This window comes from Homalodisca vitripennis, chromosome 7 (assembly GCF_021130785.1).
Source record: "Homalodisca vitripennis isolate AUS2020 chromosome 7, UT_GWSS_2.1, whole genome shotgun sequence".
Lineage (NCBI taxonomy): Eukaryota > Metazoa > Arthropoda > Insecta > Hemiptera > Cicadellidae > Homalodisca > Homalodisca vitripennis.
In genome coordinates, this window is record NC_060213.1 from 139,309,002 (window position 1) to 139,335,431 (window position 26,430).

The 26,430-nt window shown below is 35.3% G+C and overlaps 1 protein-coding gene across 1 annotated transcript in view; it reads right to left on the reverse strand.

Moving 5' to 3' along the window:
• Nucleotides 1–7,554: 7,554 nt before the first annotated feature.
• The window catches only part of LOC124366415 (low-density lipoprotein receptor-related protein 4-like), a 37,873-nt gene continuing 18,997 nt past the window's right edge, over nucleotides 7,555–26,430 (reverse strand). The window contains exons 9-15 of the mRNA XM_046822956.1: nucleotides 25,626–25,694; nucleotides 21,423–21,684; nucleotides 19,877–20,066; nucleotides 13,764–13,948; nucleotides 11,937–12,151; nucleotides 9,716–9,875; nucleotides 7,555–9,211 (exon numbers count right to left, since the gene is read on the reverse strand). Coding sequence (XP_046678912.1) covers nucleotides 9,053–9,211; nucleotides 9,716–9,875; nucleotides 11,937–12,151; nucleotides 13,764–13,948; nucleotides 19,877–20,066; nucleotides 21,423–21,684; nucleotides 25,626–25,694 — 1,240 coding nt within the window. The 3' untranslated portion in view covers nucleotides 7,555–9,052. The remainder of the gene's footprint in view (nucleotides 9,212–9,715; nucleotides 9,876–11,936; nucleotides 12,152–13,763; nucleotides 13,949–19,876; nucleotides 20,067–21,422; nucleotides 21,685–25,625; nucleotides 25,695–26,430) is intronic.

Consider the following 26,430-nt stretch of genomic DNA (forward strand, 5'->3'; position numbering starts at 1 on the left):
TTCTCCGCCTCAATGTCATCCAACTGAGGATAAACATACTCCTCTAACATGTCACAATAGACATCACCATTGATATTCCTTTCGGCAAAAATGAAGGGACCTATGACTCTGTCATGTATAAGAGCACACCAAACATTCACTTTGGGCGTGTCACGTTCGTACTCAATAAACTCATGGGGCGGCTGTGAACCCCAAATTCTGCAATTATGCCTGTTTACAGTTCCGTTCACATAAAAAGTAGCTTCATCACTAAAAACCACACTTTTAAAAAAATCATTATCTTCATCAATTTTAGCCAGCATGGAAACAGAAAAGTCGAATCTCTTAACCTTGTCTGCCGGTTTGATATGGTGTAAAAGTTGAATCTTATAGGCAGTTAAACGAAGTCTTTTATGAATTACCTTATGGACTGTTGATCTTGGTAACCCCAATTCCAGACTGCGTCTTGTTACCGATTTCTTAGGGCTTCGAGTGCATGAAGCTCGGATTCTGTCTACATTCTCTTGAGACACACGCGGCCTACCCGGCGACTTTTGCTTCAAAACACTTCCTGTTTCCTTGAACGCACTTAACCACTGACGAATTGTTTTGTCTGTAGGCGGGTCAACACCATAGCTACGTCGAAAGTTTCTTTGTACAGTAACAACAGAATTAGTTTCTATGAGCCAAATAACACACTGACCCTTTTGTTGAGGGGTCGCCATAGCGCGGCAATCCAGACGACACTTGACTGCCTGCCGCAGCCGCTACGTCATTTCAAGGTCAACGCTCCGCAGTGCTGCCAACTGTTGAGAGAAAAATTCCCAATTGGTATGAGTAAAACTCTTTGAGCTGCTTGTTTCAAAGGAATTGATCAAATGTTGCTATCTTTTGTAGTTTTAAAAATATTAATTTTTTAAACCCCGGAGTTCTTTTATAGACACCCTGTACCCTTAGTATTATAACACTTAACCATAATATAGTATAATCTACAATATATTAATTATAAAAGGTGTCTTAAATAGCAATATATAGTGCAAAGATCGTAGTACCCATTAAATAACTAACAACTATTAGGCAATATAATTTATGTAATTCATACTCAATTTACCTTCTACTTTGAGCTTCAAAACAACTGAAGTTATTTCATCTGAAACTTTCGTAGGTTTAGCCTCTGAAATCTAGGAATCAGGTCGAAAATTCTGAAAGCCCTTCTACAGATTTCATCGATGTGCTGCGGAGATAGTGAAGAGTTCCAATAGACTACGAGATCTTTAATTGCCTTTAGAGAGGTTCAATTCCGTTTATAATCAATCAGTACAGTAGATTGGCGTTTTATAAATTATATAATATTACACTTACAGGCATTTAAGTACACTAATGTAAATGTAAATCACAACACTTCCCAATTCCAAGTCTTCAAGTCTCAGTGGACGAGCTGTCGGCTGCGTATGGTCTTCGGAGTCTGGAGTGCAGACCAAGAGTTGCTGATATCTCCTTCCTGTACAGGCTCATAAACTGCCAGATCAATTGCTTCAGCCTACTTGAGATGATCCGGTTTCGCATCCCCACAGGTACAAGGCAGCAGCATTTGTTTGAGCTGAGTCATGCCGCCAGGAACTACCTCCGACATAGCCCCATCCCACGATTGATGCGACTCAGCAACGACATTTGCTCGTCTGTGGATTTTTTCTCCACATCCCTTCGAGCCATCAAATGCATTGCTGCAGACTCCAGCCCAGACCTGCATTAGTCATCTCTTCTAGTCATAATCATAGTCTTATTGCAATTTCTTTTTTGTTATTAATCACATTCTCTATCGTTTTGTTATTCTATAGTGTTGTTATTTATTCGTTTGTTATTCATTGCTCTGATATTTTTGCCTTGTTATGGTTATTATTAAGTCCGTTGTTCTTGTTCTTTCTGTTATCTTTGTTATCTGATTCGTAGTACTTTCTAGTCACCGTATTATTAGCATTTGTGGCAGAGTTGTCGGATATCTTCGTTGTGTAAGTATTTAAGTATTCAATGTCAGATTTAGTTGTAAGGCATTGCATTGACAGTTAAGCATCTTGTAGCATAGCTATTGTTATATCCAATTGTTTGTTTTAGGTACTCGTTAAGTTTTTTGCTGTTTTGTTTTCTTCTTAACATTAGCCATCAACTTGTTGTAAAGTGTAAATTGGTGTATTGCCGTTGGAATGTAAATAAATAAATTCCAATCAGCGATCTATATAGGGATTCGCCATCACTCTAACATCTTAAAGCTGTAAATAATTTGACACCATTCTCAAGCAACGTATTCAGACTCAATGATTCCCCTTATATCTTTTATAAAAATTTTGAATAGACAAGCCCCCAAGAGGGATTTCTGAGGGACTCCTAAATAAACCTTCACTTGCACAGATTCAGAATAAACAACTTTGACTATAGAGTGTCTATTACTTTTAAGTAATTATCCATTCATAAAGAAGTTGACCAACAATACTATAAGATTTCACTTTCGTAAACCTAAAAAACTACATTGTTAAAAAGAACAGACTTTATTTGACTTAATGCGAAAATTACACGACATTAAGACAAGCGATTCTTGTTTTCTGCCTCTTAAAAGGAAGCCATGACGGTGAGGAGGTCACTTTGTCCCTATTATTATTATTAAATGTATTTATTAAATTATTGTCAGTCACAATTAAATGCATTTCTTATATTATGTACAAATTATAAATTCAAATTTCAATTAGCCCGTGTCGTACAGGGGTTGAATTCAAAGAAATCGTGTGACGCTAACGGGATGTCAGTTTGGTTACTCAAACGTTGCTTTAGGTACATTTTGAGGCCACTCACAAAATTGATAAATTTTTCATTTGAATCTGCAACTTTTCCATGTCTACTGAAAACAGCTAAAGTTATACCGATTTTTAAAAAAGACGATCCTTGCAAAACCAGCAATTATCGTCCAATTTCAATTCTTCCAGTTTTTAGCAAAATTTTTGAAAAGGTTTTCTGTGAAAGACTTGAAAGCTTTCTAGAAAGCAATGAAATTCTAAATCCTGAACAATTTGGCTTCAGGAAAAAAAAGATCAACAATTGACGCTGTAAACAGTCTTTTGAACAATGTTGTTGATGGCTTGGAAAGGCGAGAACAAGTGCTCAGCATATTTCTTGACCTATCCAAAGCATTTGACTGTGTGCATCATGAAACACTGTTGCACCAGTTACAAAAATGTGGCGTTCGGGGTCTGCCAAACGCGTGGCTTGCTTCTTATCTTAAGAATCGAGATCAATGCGTGCAGATTTCGAATGTCATCTTTAGCAAAATTAAAATAGCCCACGGTGTCCCTCAGGGTTCTATTCTTGGGCCTATTCTTTTTTTAGTTTACGTCTGTAGACTTAACTCAGTGATCCAGCATGGTGATCTGATTCAGTATGCCGACGACACGACTCTTTGCTTCAAAGGAAAAACTACACAAGATTTGGAAATCACATCATTTGTGGAACTGACTTCATGCATTCAGTATTTTACTGACAGGAATTTGAAAACGAACCAATCAAAATCAAATGTCATCAATTTCTGCCTAAGACCAAGGGAATTTGCAAGGCAACCTGCTGTATTTGTGGACGATGTCCTTTTAGAGGAAACTGGATCCACAAAATTCCTGGGGATGTACATTGATCAAGGTCTGACCTGGGACGACCACGTTAACAATATATGTGCTAGAATTACTTCTGGCATATTTGCCTTGCGAAGCCTAGCTAAATACTGTTCCCCTGAAGTCTTAATGACGGCATATTTCGGTCTCATATATCCGCACTTTGCGTATGGCTTGAGACTGTGGGGGGGGCTGTGCCAAACACAAGATGGAACGCGTTTTCAGGCTTCAAAAAAAGGCAATTAGAATTATTGCAAAGTTGAATTACAGAGAGTCGTGTAGGGACTCTTTTAGGGAGCTAGGTTTGCTGACATTGCCCTGTCTCTACATGTTTCATGTGATCCTGTACTGTCAATCGAAGTGCACTTTAGTCCGGGGCAGGGACTTTCATCAGTATGAGACTAGAGCCAGGGACAACTTTAGAGTCCATAGTCATAGACTGGCGGTATCTCAGCATTTACCGCATCAGGTTGGCGTCGGCTTAATCAAAAAGCTCCCTGAAAGTGTAAAAAATGCAACTAATCAAAACCAATTCAAAACTCGTCTCAAACGCCTGTTGGTGTCAAAAGCATTTTATTCGCTAGAGGAGTTTATGATGAGTCGCTGGGATATCTAAAAATATCTTAAATTACCAAAATTTAAAATCTGGATCCAAAGATAGTGTGAATTAGTGTGAATGATTGAAATGTAAGTCTGACTGTGTGTGAGTGTGTAGAATATTTGCTGTTTGAATATATGACGACTGCTATACAATGTTATATATTGTCTAAAAGCAATAAAGAACTGATTTGATTTGATTTGAATTGCTTTCTAGAGTAAAAAAATAGTTGCACAAATAAATATTGTTTAGTTTGATTAATTAAATAACAGCTTCAGTCTTATCAGGTGAGTGGAGGTTGTACGCTGGAGGGCCGCGGCTGAGGAATGTGGAGGGAGGTGGAGGGAGGAATCGTCAAACTTTCCCGACGTCATATCACGTAGGACAATCTTGCACGTGATCTGAGGTCGAGAAGTACCGATCGAAAATCTATTACTTTTTATTACGCGATATAAGTAAGTTTAGATTAGGCCATCATAAATATGGTAAGAGTAGTACCAATGCTAAAGATAACCTTTACGAACGCTCGCTTTATTTGAGCTTGAATGAGGTACTACCTCGAGGGCTGTTTTCTTTTTTTCGCCAGAAGTGCATTTCCGATTATTACTTTCCCAACCTTAGATCACATCCCGGATCGTCAAACTTTCCCGACGTCATATCACATAGGACAATCTTGCACGTGATCTGAGGTCGAGAAGTACCGATCGAAAATAAATATCCCTAGCCATCACTGCGGGCTTATATGGCGCCTTCACACCCAGCTTCTGGCGAAAAAGAAAAACAACCCTCGAGATACGGTAGTACAAAATTCAAGCTCAGACCACGTGACCATTCATTAAAATGTTATATAGATAGAGACACAGTAGCCTCCTTTTCGCCGACGTCAATTTCTTTAAGGAGACAGAAACAAGAAGTGGTTGTCATTATGGTATGTAATTTCACAGTATGTCAAATAAAGCCTGTTCTTCCTAATAATATATTTTTTAGGTATTTGATAATAAAAACTTCCAAAAATAATGGCCTCCGGATCTAACCTTCAAGTTATCTTGAGTTTTAATTTCAACCGGATTTCGACCCCATAAGAGCTTTATATCTTTCAAAAGCGGGTTTGCGCCATTGATCGAATAGGAAATAAAATTGTCTATAACCTTCAACTTCGTAAAATGACCTTCGAAAGACGGGTCTTCGCCATGCACTTCCGTCCCAACTTCAAGCTCAAGAGCGTCAAGACTCTATAACAGTTTTGATTTGATCGACTAATTTGACAATACAAACTTCGAGATCAGTATCATGAGTCTTTATAACATTAGAATCATTAGTTGACTCATGTGCATTTTAGACAATAATGTTTTTCTTCTGAGATTTCACTAATTGGGTTTGTCAATAAGAACATCAACCTTCTTCTTCTAATGGACAGCCTTGTCATTCGGGCTATGGCCAGGAGGAGTGCCTACTGTCTTCAGCAGATGGGACTCTAGTCGGGCTACAGCGGTGGTCACTGCAGAATTAGCACCCTGATACAGGAGGATGTTCTGCACATGATCTCTGATCAGACGCCACAAAAGTTTTCTTTGACAAACCCTTATGAATTATTTTACCCTCAAGGGATGATTGGTCAGAGGGAAGGAAACCGCTTCCACCAGCGGAGCTCGAATGGTTCACAGACAGCTCTAAAACAAAAAGCGGCACAGGCTCTGGAATTCTGGGAGTGAGACCATGTAGGGAGCTGGTGGTCCCTATGGGTCCGTATCCGACAGTCTTTCAAGCGGAGGTCGCAGCTATCATGGAATGTGCTCGTGAGAATCTTCGTCTGCGATATAGGAGCAAGATGATTAATATTTTCACGGACAGTCAGGCAGCGCTGATGGCGCTGGATTCTTGCGTGATCAAATCCAAACTGGTTTGGGATTGCTATCAGGCCGTTTCCTCCCTTGCCAGAATCAACAATGTAACCGTTTGTTGGGTTCCTGGTCATGAGGGGATTCTTGGGAACGAAAGAGCTGACACCCTGGCCAACCAGGGCTCAGCAACAATTATGACGGGCCCTCAACCGTTCTGCGGTGTTCCAAGGTGTGAATCCTCTAGGGTTATCTCGAAATGGATTCGCGCGGAGCATGAGAGAAGGTGGAGGTTGCATCCGGGTTTGGGAATGGTATTACAGTCACCTTCTCTCATTAAACAGATCAATGTCTTCCAAGGTTATTGGTATCATTACGGGGCATGGTCACCTGAGGAAGCATCTTCACAGAGTCGGCATCCTTCAGGAGGATCCGCTCTGTAGAAGGTGTAATGAACAGGAGGAGACTGCTGAACACCTGCTCTTTGATTGCCCTGCAATAGCAAGAGAGCGGTATGCCATCTTTGGTAGTTTGGACAGGGGTGGTGAATTTTCCCAGGAGGACCTGATAGGTTGTTTTCGGCGGTTTGTGGAACTGCTGAAGTTGTAGACTAGTGGGCCTCATGGTGTGTTTCCGGGGTGCGCAAAAAGCCCTTGAGGCTTAAGTGCATGGCAGTAGGCCGCCCCAAGGGGGAAAAAACTGTTTCCAATTTTTATATGTTTACATAAGTTCTTTACAAACTGTTAATTTGCGTTGTATGACTTTAATTATGATTAGTGATATTTTACTTGTTTACGTGTTTTTGAAGTTTATACAACCTAATTAATGAAATGAAATGAATTAAACATAAACAATAAATAATTTATTCTCAAACATATAAACCAGCTGAACCTATTTGCACTTGGCTGTCTATAGCCTATTGGTTTCCCTACTTTCAGCTGTACTTTTTCAATAACAATATTTAATGTTGAGTGGAAATATAAATTTAATACTTTAATATTCTTAATATGTGTTATCACTGGTTAACTGTAATAATAACACCTATAAAAGTTAAAGACTCTTGGAGCAATTGGAAAAACTTAGAAATACTACTTAATACAATACTTTTTCAAATTATTTATTTTTTGGACGAGGTCTTTCGAAAAATAATAAATAATTTGGAAAAGTATTGTATTATTTACATTTAGTAGTACCTATAAAAATGTTAAGCAATGTCTTAATCATTTAAACAACAAGAAAACACACTTGACCATTAGACTTAATGTTGTATAACCAACAGAACGTAACCAAATTGCTTTATTATATTTTATTACTTTAAAGTACTAGTAAAAGCTGTAGTTTTAAAACGTTTTCTATTTGAAGAATACATGGGTTGAAATATAATTAAATGAAACACCTTGTCTTGTACATTATTTACAAATTTAATAAATATTCCTTAAAAGTTAAAATACATAAACTCTACATTTGTATGTATATATATATATATGTATACACATACATACACACACATAAATATATTTACACATACATATACAAAATATCTTAATACAAATCTTAGGATATGATTTGATACACAGTAATTATTTTACAACAATATTATAGTACCTAAAAATATTTTTGAATTAAACATTAATGTGTGGAAATAATCTTACTTCTTAAGGGCAGGCTGCCTTTGTGTAGGCTTGAGATAAACTGACAGAAATACTGAGATTTTTCATTTCTATGACTGAACATGTCTACTGGAAAATAAAGTACAGACTACATTGTTTTAAATACAATGAAGATGAGAAATAAATTAATAAAGACTAATAGATATACATTTTCAAATGGACCTAATGGCAATAAAATAATGCAAGGCAGATTGCACAATTCATTTTTCTCACAACAGCAACTTTGATTCAAAGAAAGATGGTTACAGTACGAATACTGAGTGTGGTGGTGGAGGGGGGGAGGAGACCTTGCTCAGATTCTCTTATATTCTGCAACTACAAGAGCCTTGATCTCGTCAAACCCAAGCCGAAATAAAATAATGACACAAAACGTTTAAAATGATAAAGAAGGCAGATCAAAAATAATATATAATACATATGTTTCTTGTAAATTTCAGTACAACATTTTAACAATAAGGAATTGGTTGTCAATATGGACTTTTTTATGTAAACCGTTGTACTCTGAACATATCTAGCGTTTTGGGTACCTACTCATTGTGGGTGGTAGCTTAAAATTTGTATAAATATAAATTAAATATGTTTTATGAAATGTATGCGGATGGAAAAGACAAGTGAATTGTAAACAAGTGCATTATTGGAAAACTTGTTGATTTGTTTAATCCAACTTTCTAAATTTATTTAAACATTTTTAAGGGACTTCAGTAACGATTTGATAGCTTCCTCTCAAGCAATAACAAGACTAAATAATGATTCCACCTATTATATCAGTCACAATGTTGTATAGGTGAATGTATATTTTCTAATAACCAATATCCACATTTCCAGTGGTTATCAAAGATTGTCCCTTAATGTGCTTTTAACTATGCCCTTACAAGCACAGTTTTGAATATATTATATCAGATTATTTAATTTTGAATCCTTTAATAATCGATAATATGTACTATCCCTAAGGTGTTTTAATAAGTTTCACTTGGAAACGTGTAATACAAAGTTGTAGCTATCTATTGTTTTACACAAATAGGCCTTTTATGCACGTACTTACATTTATGTTCTTGAAGAAAAACTAATATATTATCAGCAAAGACAGAAATTTTTTGTTTCAATTAGATTTGGAATTATTGTTAATATAAATTAAAAATAAGATTGGTCCAAGGATGCTGCCTTGCATTACTCCATAGTCAATCACACTAGAATTGTTGACTCAACAAACGCTAAAGAAGTCAGTGTTCTTTCTGACAACTTGACTTTTTTTAACTATGCCTGTAGTTTATAAATCTTCCTTTTCTGTTTTCATTTAACACACTCTAGTTGTTACCCTCATTTCCATGAACTAGACGAAATCAAAGTTTTCTCTGAGAGGACGATGTCGACACTAAAAGCCTCGCTGTATTGCGAGACTTGTACCATTGCTAGGAAGAATTCAATATCATATGGAGTGTTGTACAAGTACATCTCTGTGTCTCTGTCAAAAATCTCCTGAAACAGTCCAATCGCAAAGACCACTGTTGAAATACCTATGTAATGATAATGATATTGTGTATATAGATATTTTAGAGAATTGAATATTCAACATTATTGTTAAAGTTGTATCAAGATATGTGTGTTTCTAAATAATGTAAATGGTTTATTTTAAAATAACCTAACATAAAAATTAATTTAATCATAACAGATAAGCAGCTCCTTATAATAACTTGTTGGTCTATGCATAACCTGCATTGGGTTGAGTGAAATTGTTTAGAATAGACCAGTAATTTTTCAGGATCACTAAAAGGATTAACTTTTATTTTCAGCAATGAGAGTGCAATGTTATTTTGAACTGTTTCTCCATACGTTTTTATCAATGTCTACAGTATAAATTTAGACTAAAAGTGTTAAAAAAGTAAAATAGACATTTAACAGCTATTTTTATATGATATTCGATCACTATATTATATAATTACATTTGACTCCTAATATCATAAACAATTGCTTATAACCTACCTTATTTTCGTAATGATGGATAACAAAGAACTTATCAGTTACATTCAGGTCAGCCAGACTCTCTTGTATCCTGTTAACCAGAACTCTAGGTCTGATGTTGAGATGTACTTCATCCATCTCTACCACATGCGTCTGGAGGAACATCAGTAGATAGAACTGTCTGGAAAACAAATCTTAAGTTTGGTTGTTAGGATTCAATAGAATAAACTATTCTAATTTTTATTTTTAGTTAAATCACTAAAAATTAACTGATTAATAGTCAATTTAAGATAATGAATTGTGTGTTAAGAGAATATAAATATTTTTACCCATAACAATTGTGGATCAGAGTTCACAAACTAAATTGGCAGCAGTAATGTGGCTGTCATTTTTTTTTTTTTTTTTTTTTTTTTTTTTTTTTTTTTTTTTTTTTGTTCTCTTAGGACAAGAAGCTTATAAATTGCACTTAGTCCTATAAGAACCTTAGTGCTGCTTTCAGAGTGACAGGATATTTGGGATGGGTAAGGTTAGGGGGTTGGAGCCGCCTCCTATCGAGATCCATGGGGAAGAATTAAGGCACTAATCTCAAAGTCATGTCCCCCCGGAAGAAGAGGAGGCCAGCTCTGAACCAGCCTCTCCAGTCAAAGCTGGCAGGGGTTGCACACCCTTGTTGCAAGAACGTCTGATAGAGAACGAACCCTGTGCGGCTTTTCCCCTCAAAATAGCTGGTTCTCCAGTTAAACTTTACAGTTTTATTCTCCTGACTGTGTCTTATTTTTTCGAACTCAAAATTAAAAATCTGTCAAAGTAAAAGGACTGAGTGAAATGAGGAGTTTCCTCATCTTCTCATCTTAAGTGAACATAACATATTTACAAATTTATTTAATTATATGATAATTCATCTTGATACGACAACAACATTGGGTTGATTTCTGTTCTTCAACATCCTATTCATCATCAAAATTATTTATATAACGGTGATCTACATAAAATGGGGCACTGAACATGCGACAGTTAACTCGTTCACTGCACACCACTGTCCAAACAGTTACACACTCTTGTTTTGCGGGTTACATGCTGAATTCTTGTGGCTAACCCTTGAAACTCTTCAAGACTGTTCTAGATGGAGTGTAGTATCTTTTCTGACACTTCAGTTTGACTTGGAAATGTGGGTCAACAGGCCAGAGAGTGTCAGAGAAATCAGAGTGTTGTGATTTGTTGATATGTTTATTACTGCATCATAGAGAACAATTTAACATAATTCTTCATTGATTTTGTTGTTCTCATGTTGAATGGATGTATTAGCTGCTAGGACTGGTCAAATATCACTAGGAAAGTTGGTTTACATGAATGTGATCCATGGCATTAAACAATGCTTTGACATTACCACAAATGTGTATGTGTCGATTTATATATTTTACTTTGTGAAATGTATAATTTTTTGTAATACTGTTCAAAAAATTTGTATTTGTGTTTTTACTGTGAGGATTAAACATGCACACGCTGTGCCACTCCGTGCTACCATAAATCCTGCTGTAAGGCTCTATGTGTTCGACTAATGTCGACAGTTGTGTTGCATAGACACAGACAGCCAGACCTGTGTGCAAGTCAAGGTCATACAGGTACTCTGGTTCATTTGGTGACCACATACTATTACTAGTAAGTACTAGTATTTTTACATTATTACTAGTTAGAAAATGATTTACTTTTACTTGCCAGAAATGCAGACCACTGTTTAGACAGTCCTGTCAATTGCCAAAGACGTAGTCAGCAAGGGAGTCCAAGGGATCCAGACCCCCCAAATCTTCAATGACTTTCTTTAGTAAACGATTATTATTATTTAAATGATTCGCTATTCACTGACATGTACTGCTAAAAGATCGTTCTCAACAATAATACAGGTGAAGAACTTTTTAAGGAACAAAATGGGGCCTTACTCTCTGTCCACTAGGAAAAATATCAGTTCTCAGGACCCCCCCACTTTTTTTTCCTGGCTACGCTCTTGTCAATTACTTAACCGAAAGAATGTAATATTATTCAGTTAGGTAACATTTTTTGTATATTGAACAGAAGTAGTAATAACTGAATGAAAATCGTGAGTTAATATTTGTGCGCATATCGGGTAGTACATAATTTCCCCATTTTGCTGCAGCAAACTAGTCTTCCTCTACTGAATCACAAATTATTACTCCATGTTCATCAAATATTAAAAAAAAACTGAAATGTAAGTTGTGGTTGCTACCTGACAAGTGGCTCCCAAGTGTACGTGATATCGTAGACGTGTTGTGTGTCCTCCAACCACCTGACTGGTACCTTCGGGGGCTTGTAGACTTGAGGTAGCCTTGTAACTTGTAGCGGTGGAGGACAGGTGCTAACTACAATCCGCCACACACCGATGTAGGTAGGGTGAGATTCCACTACCACCGAGTAGGTAGTCGCTGGCTGCAGCCCATTGATCTACAACAAAGTATTGTTTATCATTTAAAATTGTATAATAGCACACATCCGACAGATTATGACTATAAAATTATTATGCAAATGATCACCTAATACCCTGGAAGATTCAAGTCATATTGCAACAGTGATGGCTGTTCAGTACTGCCACAGCAAAAATCTTCTGGTAAACGAGGCCAAATCCAAGCAGCTCGTCTTGGGACGCAAAAAAGAAGAGGTGGGATTGCTACCATACCTTTAAACTGTGGATGAAGGTAAGTACCTGCATGTTACAATTGACGAAGACCTTAAATGGACCACACAATTTGACAACCTCTGTAAGAAGCTTGCCACAGGACTCTATACTGTCAAAATAATTAACTGATAAAAATACAGCAACAACTGCTTATTACACTATTTTTTACTTTCATCTTAGCTATTTTTTTCAGTATGGGGCAATTCAAGCATGGCAAATATACAGAGACCACTTGTTCTTCAGAAACAGTGTATCTGAGTTCTGGCAGGGTTACAGCCCAGAGATACTTGTCGAAGAACCTTTATTGAGCTCAATATTATCACTGTAGTGTCTCCCTATATATTACACGTGATAATGTATGTACATTGTAACAACTTGGCTAGGGGTAGGGACCTGCATACATATAACACATGCTGGGCTGAAAACTTCAATTTACCAGCACACAGAATGGCACTGTACTCGGAAAAGCCATCTTACATGGGAGCTAAGCTGTTCAACATCCTGTCTGAAGAAATCAAACTACAGGAAGAGAGCATCACTTTTAAGAGGGAACTGAAGAAGTGGTTGGTGAAGCATCTGTTCTACACCATTGATGAATTCAAAACCTGGAGAACTCAATGGGATTTGGAGGCTTGAATATCTTGGTGAATTTGACCTGTACTTTTCTTGACTCAATTCCATAACATTTTGACGCCATTGTAATTATCAAAGAATGTACAAATAAAGATACATTGTCTATTGATCATATAAGAATGTAGTAATTTGGATGGAGGACTGAATTATGTATGAAATGTTTTTTAAGTGAGGCTCATTGTTTTGTTTGAACTAATTTGATCATTTTCATAACCCAACAAACTTTTGGATCAATCATAACAAGATACAACTACAACTAACCTTGCAGTAGTTTAGGTGTGTAGTCATCGTAGTTTTTATTACCAAAAGTTATACAACTAGGAAATAATACTTAAGGACCTGATTGTGTTTGTTGTGTGTTTAAAACCGGCTGTACTAGGGGCCATCTTGATTGTAGCTCCACGATAACTACGTTAAGCCTTGTTCGTTTTTAATACCATATTTTTAGTTGCATAATTATAGGAAATTATTCATTTTAAAGGTATAGTCAATACGCATCTAGACGCTCTTTAGTTTATTCCATATTTTTATAGGTTTTTCAAGAAAAAAATTGCAAAACCTTTTTTACTTAATAATTTAAATTAATGTTTGAATAAAATTGTTTAAAACGTAATATAATAAAATAGTAATAACGGTAACTAAAATTCCTAAACAAAATAATACTGAAGCGTGAGAAAATAAATTTGGAGGTATACAGTGGTTAAGACTGAAAAGTTACTACAGAAGTAAAATTAGTAAGTAACATACTGTGACAGGGAAGGTGTTTGTGGAGATTTTCATTCGTTCTGACTCCAAGTCTCTTGACTGATAGCTGGAGACAGCTTCGAGAGTGATGATGTAGTTTTCAGCTCTGCGGATAGTATCGTAGTCCAAGGTCACACTGCTTGAGTCGTAGGCAATGACTTGCATAGCATCACCACTATGTGGAAAGCCTACAGTGTACAAAACAATATTGGAATATGAGAAAAGGAATACTTGCTACCATTTGGAAAGCATCATACAAACATCTCAAACGTATCTGTCCCGTGATACAGAGCATTTTGGAAGTCAGACTGAGCCTGCTATTGCAACACACTGACATTGAATTTGGACATATTATCTCCAATACAAATTTACGATTATTAAAAGAAGTTACAGATACAACACACTTGAATACTTGGGAAACACATAACGTAACTATGGTAGGAAGACAAAGACAAAAGACAAAAATTATCTTTATTGACATGGACATAGAGTACAGTCATGGCGTCAAGAGTTTTTAGCTTGAGGTACATGGTCATTCAATGAGAAGGTCTCCCCATCTGCAGGCATTCTCCAACAGAGTAGAACTCCCTCTCCATTAGCCACTCAAGAAGAGCTCCTTTAAAATTCTTGTTGCTTCTTTGTGATTTCAGCTTTGATGGAAGGATGTTGAATAGCCTTGCCCCGATATAGGAAGGCTTATTTTTCATAGGCAGTCAGGTGGTTGTGCAGGGAGTCTATAGTTTAACTCTGTTCCTGGTATTATAGGAATGGGTCTCCCAAGAATTGGTCAAGTCCTTTGTGAACTGCATATATTATTACTTCGCTGATATACAGGTTGGCCGCTGTCTGCAGCTTCAGTCTCTTAAACACCCCTCTGCAGGAATCTCGAAAGCCCAATTCAGCTATTATTCTGATGGCCTTTTTTTGCAAGAGCAGTACCCTTTGTAGATTTCTTTGAGATGAAAACCCCCATATAGTCAGTCCATAGCGCATTAACGACTCAAAATAGCGCAAAGTAAGCTGTTCTTGAGGTTTCTGTGTCGCTGATGTGTTTGAGTCGCTTAATGATGTATAGGGCAGTGCTAAGTTTTTTGCACAATTGGTCTACATGAGCTATCCAATTGAGATCACTGTCTAGGGTTATCCCAAGGTATTTGGCCTCATTAGATGTTGAGACATTGGGTAGCTCGAGAGCACTCCTTCTTTGTGGGCCAAAAAAAAAGCTGTTGCGTTTTTTTTCTTCATTCAGTACAAGAATCATTTTCCTGACTGTACTGTTTTACTATACTTGCAGCAATGTAGGCATTAATTTCCAGATCTTTAACATTCTTGTGTGAGAAACCATGAGGGCAGTGTCATCAGCATAGAGGAATACTTCACAGTGGTCCTTTAGCGTCGAAATGATGTCATTTGTGTATAAAATAAATAGTACAGGGCCAAGCACAGACCCCTGCGGAACTCCTCTCGTTATCTGTGTTTGTGTGGATCTAAATTTATGAGATGTCTTGTTGACCACTTGAGTTATTTCAGTCATTTGTGTCCTTCCGCTGAGATAGCTCTGGAGCCACTGATGCGCTGCATCTCTTATTCCTAGTGTGTGTAGTTTATCTAGAAGGTGTTTGTGGCTCAGGCTATCAAAAGCTTTACTAAAATCAAGTAAGATTCCTGTTGTTGTGGCCCGCCCTCTTCAGCTGCATCAATGATAGTCTCGACTAGTTCAGTTATGGCTGTGGTGGTGGACTTGCCTTTTCTAAACCCATGTTTGCCGGCTGGTTAAAAGATTGTTGTTTTCTAGATGAGTAAGTAATCTTGTGAGTACTATTTTCTCAAAAATTTTTGATAGGGTGCAGATGAGAGATATAGGTCTGTAGTTGCTGGCCAGGGAAGTGGGTCCTTTCTTGTACTTTGGATAATAAATTAACGAGTTTTTAGGAGAGAGGGGAAGACGCCTTGTTGGAAAGATTTGTTTATTACATCAGCTATAGGAGTTAGCCACTTCATTTTTGCAATGTTTGAAGACTGTTGATGGGAGCTCATCTGTTCCAGAAGACAGTTTTGATTTCAAGTATGTTATTGTTTTGTGTACTTCTATTCTACTTGTTGGTCTAAAGCCCTCTTCAAAAGACCTGAATTCACTCTCATGGATTGTTGGCAGTTTTTTTTAAAAGTGCCTGCTGGGAGTTTGACAGAGCTTGTTCTGCAGTATTAGCAAAGAAGTGATTCATGTATTCAGCTATTTGTTGAGGGTCTGTTATTGTTAAGTCCTTCTGTGTTAATGGATGTTATATAATTTTTTTGAGATTTGTTGCTGAAACGGTTATTATTTATTACTTGCCAGACTGCTCTGGTCTGGTTCTCTGCATTTGCAATGTAGTGTATTGCTGCTTCCTTTTTAAAATATTTCAGTCGGAGATCATATTCTTTTTTTCTTTCATTGGCTTGTTTTTTATTTTCCTCAGTGCTCATCAAGATTGATTTATTAAGAGCTGCAGTATATGCTCCTTTCAGTCTCATCAGTTCACGTTCCTGTTCTTGGTTTGTGTTTGACTTTTTTTTTTTTAGATCTTGACTGTACGGTGGGGACATGCTATGTCCAATGCTTCTCTCATAATCTTGTTGAATTCTGTGTATGCCCTGGTCTGCATCTCGTGTATTTAAGACAGTTTCCCAAGTTTCACGCACTAGAATATTTTTGAGGTTTTCCAGGTTACGTGCATTGAAAAAACCTTCGAGATGTTCTTGGCATTACAGCCTTATCAAGTTCCAGGTTTATTTTGCATATCTGACCGGTGTGGTCTGATAGGCTTGTGTGAAGCACTGCAGTTTCAACTTCTGATAGCATCAGGTTTGTTGCAATTATGTCTATTGATGTTGCTGAATAAGCAGTGATCCCTTGTTGGTGGTAGAGGGATCCTGATGATACCATGACTCATAAGAACTTCATTCAGAAGTTTATTGTCATCTCCGTCAGCCAGGCAGTCCACATTTATGTCTCCAGTTATGATAATTGGATTTTTCCAGGTAGGGATGTCGTCAAGTATGTTATACAAGTTATCAAGGGCCTTTTCGAGATAATGGTGAGGAGCCGGAGGCCTATATATACCCAGGATGTATATTCAGAGTTTTTATTTTGATTTTTATTAGCTGCGTTTCACAGACAAGTTCTATTTGTTTCCCTGTGATGTCAATACAGGAAATTTCGTTGCCTAAGTTTTTTTGGCATAAATTGCAACTCCACCTTTCCTATGTTCAAGTCTTGAGAACCCCCCTACATACTCGTAATTATCAAGCCGGGTGTTTATTAGTTTGTCCTTAGAAAAGACCATGCTCTGTGAGTACAACCATGGTTGGGTTGGCGAGTTTGAGTTCGTGGTTTAGTCTGTCAATTTTACTCCCGAGGGCCATTAAATATTTTGGTGGAAAATTGTGAACTTGGCTGGTTTGCGGCAAGGGCATTTTTCTTAGGTTTTGGCTATGTTGTTGCTAGTCGCTTGGTTGTTGGCACTAAAAAAAGAAGTTGGCTGCATCTGTAATTTTTTTCAGTTGAGAGTTTCACATCCCTTTGATAAACCTCTTTTAAGGGTTTATTTGGGTGAAGTCTGGTTCTAGGGATATTTAGATTTTTAGATAGGGATGATTCACTTAGTACTTGTTTAATGCTTCTGTCATAGAACTGTTTGTAATGATTCAGGAGGGGTCTCGCCTGACTGCTGTGATTGGGGGAGATATTGTGACTTTAAACTAATTTTTATGTAGTGTAGGTCTGGTTTCAAGCAGGAGTGATTGCTCTCTCTGTTGCTGTGGATTGACTATCTGTTATTTCGCATTCCTCTCTGTATTTTTCGTGCCTGCAATGAGATGCTGAAGTAGTTTTTCCCATGTTTAAACCTGTCTGTGGTTTTGTTTTCAGGTGTGTTAAAGAGGAGGCAGTATAGGGTTTTAAGACAGATTATTAAAGCTTTTTCATTTTTGGTTTGGGGGTATCAGAGGGATGAGCTTGATCTTTCATGTCTTTAATCAAGCTTTCTATTTGACCTTGCCTTATTTTTATTTGGGCTATGTCCCAAATTACAGTGGAGTTTGATAGCTGTATGATATTTTCTATATTGTCTTGTCCTGATTTCAGTTTGGCTAGTTCTGTCAGTAAGAATTTATTTGAGGCCAATTGCAGTGCATTTTGGGCCGAGTCAGCCGGTGACTCTGAGTTATAAGTTTGCGTTTCTGTGTTCTTGACATTTTTTTTGGCTGTCTAATTTATCTGTTACCATATACTTGTTTGTCTTAAGTTGTGTCATTTCCTCTTGCAGATGCTTTATTTTTTCTTCATATTTATGAATTATTTCTCCATTTTTCTTGTCATGATTCTTCAAAAGTCCTTGTTAGTTCTTCTCGCAGTTTAAACTCTTTTTCCAGTTGTCGGTCAGTTTCGTTCACGGTTTCAAGAAGACTCAGGTTTTCGTTGCAGTATAGTTTCCTTCTCTTCTTCCAATTTTTCAATTTGAGCTTCATAGTACACATTGCTAGTATTTTTTATTTGGGTTTAATTTCTGTAGTTAGTTTTAGGTTTTCCCAATTTTATCTGTTCCAGGCTTTGTTTAAGTTTTCTCATTTTCCACCATAGGGCATTCCCTACTTCAGCAGCCAGAGTGAGAGAGGTTTCAAGATCTGGTTCTTGTTGATTTTGTAGATTTTTTAATTTTTTTCTTCAACATGTTGCATACTCTGGCTTTGTGGGGTGGCTGTACAGGTGGGGCATTTTCCATTTCTCTATTTCCTCAATTTTCAGTTGTTTAAACATCTTGTCTGCCACATTAAGGCATTTTGAGTGGAACCATTTATTACAGGGGCCTGTACAGAGGAGTGCTTTGTATCTTACACTGGTGGCACAAGCTCCACAGGGGTATTTATTAGGCATAGCCCCTGCAATAATTATCTGTTATATAATCAATTAAACAGACAGTAGTATAAATGTTCCTCTTTATGGAATTTTATGGTATGGTATTTTGGTTCTTGATAAATAAAATTAAAAATATAATAATATAATAAATAGTGTATTTCTTTTTTCTATAGCAAAAAGTTTACTAGGGTTGATTCAATTGAATTTTGAGTTCAGCTCCAATTCACCTTCCTTTTATTGCAGCGTCTGGTATCTGACTCAGTCTCAGACAACTGTGAGAGACAGCGTGAGATACCAGACGATGCAATAAGAGAAACGTGAACTTGGGAAACGTTTTACATTAACAAAAATCACGTAAAACATGTAAATAATTAAGAAAAACTCATTAACAATTTGATTCTATTCTCATCTAAATTTATAAGACAATTTAAGTGTAACTCTACGAAAATTTTATACTGGCTAACCATATTTCCAAATCGTTTACTGAATGTTATTTTAATATTTATTATGTTTAAATATGTACATTTTTATTTGTGGAATTACCTCATTGCACAAAATAAAAATTAACATTGGAAAATTGTGTGATCATTACTGGTTGTATAAAATTAAAATTTTTCCAATTACTCCAAGATTCCTCTTTGAAGGAGCAAACTGTTTCCTTCAATCTCTCTGACATCTACTATGTTTCTAATTAAAGTTATAACAAAGTATAGAAGAATAACAATGCAATTTAAATACCTATGCCTAATGATATTGTTAAAAATCTACCTGATTTGCACATAAAAATCTTCATCTAATGAATATAAAAGCCTTGTCCATCAAGTATGCTTCAAGTTAAAAAAAAATTTTATGTTCTGTTTCTTGTTTGATAGCAAGTGGATTTAAGAAATTTTGATTCAGTGTACATTGGTTTTTGTGAAAAAATTTAGCCTATGGTGAGGTATTAAAATATCATTTTTATCACTTGTATTATACAAAAGAATCATGTTGGTCATATCAGTATTTAAGTTTTTAAATTTAGAACACGTAATCGTATCCATTATATATTGTCCGTGGACAGTTAAAATGTTCAATTTCTTAAAATATTCTTACACAGAATCGTTTATTTTTAGTCCTAACATAATTCTCAGATAAGGCAGGAAGCATTTTCTGTTACTTTTACAATACATTAGGTAACAAACAAGGAGTTATAATTAGAACAATCATTGTGGCGTTATACCTGTTAGTGCCTGTTGTTGGATGGAGAGGCAGGTTATGTTATCCTCATCTAGAAACATTCCCTTGGGACACAAACAGGACCAGGAGCCAGTCTCTATTCCTGGAACACACATCCCAGAACAAGCAGAATCCTGACAGTAGTCCGGTCCTCCCAGTTGTGCACGTCTACTGAACACCACCACTCCAAGGGGCTGTTAACATGTTTCCATTTGAAATTCCGTTTCAAAAGTAAATCTCCAAGTAAATTCAACGTAAACCTTATATATAATGAGTTAAGACGATCTACAGCTGAAATTATGATTGCGTTGGAGGCAAAATTAGCTCTATTAACACTCAAAGTGCCACAGATCTGATATTAGGCACGTAAGATAATCACATAAGTGAGTGCCTGATATCAGGCACGACTATACATGCTTGTGTATGTAACTTGTGAAAGAATAAATATATTCTCCGATCACTTATAAACTCTTATGGCTGCAAAAAAAACACTAATTTACATATCAACATAAGTTTTTTTTTGGTTTTATTTTAATTTTACTCATCTACATTTGTTGTAATTCACTCCTGGTGAAGTTTGTAAGCAAGAGTATTTTAAATTTAATATATTGTAAGTACAGATTACTCATATAAACTAATTTATAGTATTTAATTTTTAGTAAATTTTTGAACCTAACTAAAATGTAATGAATAGATACAGGGATTGGCTTACAAGTTATTTGTTTATTGTCTGCTCTCTAGGAAAGGAAAATAACTGTGCGTACTACCATAAATTTACAAAAAATATGTTTTTGTGTCGATAAAAAGATTTGTCCCTACACAAACCAGTATTTACTTTTTTATTCTTCCTAGCGTATGCAAATAAAATTATTTAACAAATTAATTGAGAATTGCTGTTAGTGTTGAAGGCACAATATTGCTTACAAACCATCATCACAATTTAGAAAAAAGTTTGGTCGTATTTTTGGCATGAAAAATCTGAAAACGTGTACTCCTAAAAGAGTAAAAGAATTTTTTTTAGGGAAAGGGATTTTCTCTCAAAATAAAAAATATTGTATGCTGCAAGATATGCACATGTTCAACTATAAATTTTAATAGACTACTGTATATTTTTTTGTTATAAGATGGATGAACTATTTTTGAACAAAACTGAATTTGAAGATAAAAGCCTCTCTATGTGTAACTTCTTCAATTCTATACTTTAATGTAATAGAGTAGCGAATGTAATAAAACAATTTTCAAACTAAAAAGGGTAATAAATCTAATAGAGTACTGTTAATTATATTTTGAAACAAAATTATTTCATGGAATTATTATTTTCAGCTCTATAATATACAATTAATTAGGTATTCCTATGTCTGTCAAATCCAAAGCAGGTAATATTATTAAATCCAAAATGAACATAATAAATTTTAATCTAGAATATATTTTAGAAGTTTATTTGATAGTTTCAGACTCACCCTGTACATTACCTACTTAATTATACACTTGCATTAGTAACTTGGTAATTAAAATACGAACTAAAGCTAAGAAAATGTTTTATAACTAACTTGAAATCCAAGACGTATTTGAGTAATCCAACTGCTTTTATTGATGAACAAAGCCTGTTCATGATCAGCAATCCACAGTTCTTTGTCTTCGAACACAGTCAGACTCTGAATACGAGGTTCGTGCAGGTTGTGACGTGTAAGTCCATCATAGTATACTGAGGAGCTACCTCCACGTGTGCGGTCCACCCAGTGGAGCCTTTGGTTGATGTTGTCTAGAGACAGACTCGTGGCACAACTAATATCCTTTGTGACCATCTCTGACCTTGAAAAAAAAACACTATGGATGAGTAACTGATTTAACAATGTTGTGGTAGAAAGTAGAAACAGGTTTTTAGGCAACAATGGGACAAAATTTCCCTCCCTCCACAATTTATCACCATAATATTCGTCATATTTTAAAATCTCCCCTTAAAAATGACAATTCTGATGTAATTTTAAATGTAATTAAACATGACCTAATATATAAATAATGACTTTTTACAGCTTAAACACTTAAATTTTAGTGTGTTAACACTGTGTTCGCTTGTATCTTTGCACTCAGGATTGTAAAACTCTGTTGCAAATTTTGAAATTTGACTTGTCAAAAACATTAGAGGCAATAATAATAAAACGGTTCAAGCTATATTTCATTTTTGGACTTGCAAATAACCATCAAGCATGTGTATCACAAAGAGGGCAAGGTGAGAACCAAGTGAGGCCGGCCTCGGTGGCGATCCCACAACCTAACCGCAGCACATCACTAACCGCAAATGTCGAGATTCTGGGGTGCAAGGGCAATTCGATAGGTCTAGTCTACTGCGGGAGATGACTATTGGGGTTGGTGGGGTTAGTTCCCTAACCTCAGAGGTTCTTGCTAGCCTCAACAATGGTGCACCACCCCCTGCCTGCTTTGTCTGGAAGGGCTGGTTCAGAGCTGGCTTCCCCTTCTTCGGGGGGACATGAATTTGAGATTAGTGCCCTAATCTAATTCTCCTTGTGGATCTCGATAGGAGGCGGCCCCTACCCCAGCCTTACCCATCTTGAATGGCCTGTCACTCCGGAAGCAGTGCAAAAGTCCTTATAGGAATAAGTGCAATTTATATGCTTCCTGCCCTATACTAGTGCAGTCATTGAAGCTAAAAAATACGGTCTTACCTCCGAATTTTTTTACTGTGGAACCGATTTGCATGAAATTTTGTAATTAGGCTCATCTTACCCTTAACTTCAAAAGTGAAAATGATCTGAACTCCGCCTATTATTTTTAAGGGGTGTAAACAACCCCTTAATGGAAAAATTGACATTGAGCCATTTTAATCGCTAGAAAACATGTCTAATAGTAAGTGGTGAAATTGTAAAGTGTTTTCTAAAAACATTTACCTCATATTAAAATCATTTTCAACCCCTTGAAAATCTTACAATCCTTGCAAACAACCCCTAAATTGAAAAAATCACAAAAAAATACTTTGGTATGACAAAAAAAAGATGTAAGTATAGAGTAAGTAATATTTTATATTCTCTATAATAATTATCAAACTGTTAACCCCCTTACAACCCTTGAAAACTACCCCTTGATAAAAAATTTTTATAAAATGAAAAAGATTTAAATATTATTCCACACTCTTGAAAATGATTATCATATTCTTAAGCTTTTCTACCCTCAAAACTACCCCTAAATTAAAACAGTAAATATATATGATTACATATGTAAAAATAATTTAATTTAGAGTAAAAAATTGCCATTTATTGAATAAAATATTAACAAATTATATAAAATTCACTCAAATGTGTTATATATACATATAAGAACGTTGGTATGTATTCATGCCTACGTTTCCAAAATATATGAGCCATATTATGTATATTTATACACATTACAATAGTTTTGGGTCTCTATTATACTGCGTACTTTCACATTGCTCCAAATATTTACACTCCGAAATTTTCAGTTACTAAGTAGAAAAAAATATGATAAGTTTTTTGGACCATAACTCCTTCAATTTTCATGCTATCACAATTTATAGAAAACCATTGTAAAGGGAATTAAGAGAGCTACAACATACTTTATTGCAATATGTAGTAAAAAACCTTTTTCTAAAACGGTGAAGGGTTAAAGGGCTTAAGAGAGGCTGTGATTGCGCTGCCACGCGCTCTTTAAACAATCATATTCCCGTCAATTTTCTGTTTGACAGAAAAAACAAAAAAAACCAAATTGTTTGTCAGAAAAATACCTAAATTTTTCATCCTTACACTTTTATACGTATCTATCGTCATTTTTGATATATTATGAAAAAGGTAGTTTTTTTTTTAATTTGAAATTTTTTTTTAATCGTGACTTTTTTTGAAAATTATTTGTCCTGAAGCAGCCAAACTGATGCAATCTATCAAAACTCTTCATAATAAAGTTAATTCTATGCGGAATACGATTAATTTTAATTATGGTAGAAATGGCACTTATAAAACCCCATTGATTTAAAAGAAAAAACATTAGATACTCCTCTTATTTGCAATACAGCTCACTTATTTTACGTGCAAAAGACTTTTAATAGTGCTCATTGTAAAGCTTATTTCAAGCACTACAAAACACTTTTTTATTAGAATGCCTAAAATGCATCTCCTTGCCGCTAGATGGCATTGACCACATCGATTAAATTTTAGGCAAAATAAAAAAACTGCTCTGATCTTTAATATCTAGCTTATATTACACTTAGAATACTTTATAAAAAACCAAATTATTTATTTATTTACCTGCTATAATTTTGTTCTTTATAAAATTTTCGATATAAAACGTATATTTTTAAAGATATTTTGCAAAAAATCCGATGAAAAAACGTGAAAAAATTGCGAATTTTCATTTGCCAATAACTTGAAAAGTATTGGATTTTTCAAAAAACTTTATAGATAATTTTTTTGCTTAAAAATTAAGCCCTTCTATCGGTATCCGAGGTTATTTTGAAAAAGAAAAAATTCACCCTCAAGAAGGGGTGGCAACCACCCCAGGGTGGTTGCGGAGTTCAGTTCAACATCATTTTCACTTTTAAGTTAAGGTTAAGATGAACCTAATTCCAAAATTGTATGCAATTCGGTTCACAGTAAAAAAAATTCGGAGCAATAATGCTTCAATGACTGCACTATAAGAGAACAAAAAAAAGACGAGTGTGCAGTATTCTCAGAGCTTTAACAGTGTGATTGTTCTAATTCTTTATATATATCTCAAATTGCTGTTGGGCCAGAATATTAATTTTGCTAAAGAGTAAAGTAAAGGAATCAGTGGGAGTGCTGCAATTATTAAGTTTTTGTGCTTCTTTGACAAACTATTATAGATATCTTTAACTCAAAGATTATAAGTTTAAAATCTGAGAAGAGAGCCACATGTTCACATAAAATGTTGATACCACAACCTTTGTTGATGAAGTGGAATATACGTAGGCTCAAAGATAAATTGATACTTCCAATTTTAAAATTCAAGAGCTTTTATTATGGAATCTGGAATCCATGTTCATGTGAAGAGATAAAAAAGACAGCATTTTTAAGGAAATGGCAAATGAGATATTAAAACATTTCATTTAGCATTTCCTCATATTTCATTAAGCATTGGGTCTCTTAAATTCATCATTTCGATAAAGACCCTGAAGATGATTACTTAATTCCTGTTAAACATTTTTCTGAAAATGAATCATGCAATTAGATTTTGTCATGTAGCAAATTTGTTACTTGAATGATGGTATGCAAAATAGTAACATTAGGAAACACCTTAAAAAAACCACACTATACTACTATTTAGGACAGTAAATAAGGTTTAATTCAGATTTCAAATTATTCTTACATAATACATTACATTTCTTGTTACACTACTTTTAATCACAAAATAAAGGGTTTGGTTGTAAAAAATTATTTATTTATATATTAACAAACTAAATGCTTTTAGCTCATACCACTTTGTTTTATATTTTTGGTAGCAGGCCTTACTTTAGAGTAATATTTGCTGGAAGTGTGAACTTAACAACCATCATAACATATTTCAACTGAATAATATTACAATTTTACAGAGTATACACATAGGTAAGCTCCAAACAAGTAAAAAATATGCTAATAAAATTACAAAATAAACTTTTGTATAGTTGTTTATTACAAAGTACAGTGGATGGAAAATATTAGGACCAAACCAGCTCTATTATAACTAAAACATTGTGACAAGATATAGGAATACAGGCAGCTAGTTCTAACCTGTTCCAGCCTGTCAGTGATGCATTGATAATCAGCATTCTCCATCCGCAAACTGACCAGAACAATCGCCTGTAACAAGATATTTCAATTTATTACATTATTTATGCATTTATTAAAACTAACATTCTTTCTTACCTGCATAAAATTTATTTAATCTATACATATAAAAATGAATGTTTGTCTGTATGTCCTTTATAGACTCAGAAACTATTTGACCGACCATTATGAAAATTTGTATGTATATGTATTTTTCCATGTAGAAGGTTTATATGCTATGCCCATTGTTGTAACTCACCATCAGGCGGCGCTATAAAATATAAAAGTTATCAAAGCGCCTGCACATTATAAACTGCAATTACGAGACAGTTAGGTATATTAACCCTTTTAACCCCAGCCATTTTTCCATGGACTTGCCAGAAAGCCCATGGCGATAAGGGACCGTAGTGCAGAATTGAGGGAAAATTCATTTAGTTTTCTTATTTTTGAAGATAATTTTTAGGTTTTTGTTTTAAATTGTTCACAAATAAGTGTACTCTTAGATGTAATAGTTAAAAAGTACTTTTACAGAATGATTTGTTTTTTTTAGCGTATTTATACATAAAATTTTTTTAATTTTTTTTTTATTTTTTATAGTTTGGACATACATAAACGGTAGAAAAAAAGGTACTTTGGGATTATACCGACCACACCAGTATGAAGAACACAAAAATAGAAATTTATAGAAACAAACATGATAGAACGAAAAAACAACTCTTCAATTACAAAATTACAAACTTACAAGCATTTCCAGGTATTGTGATCGGTA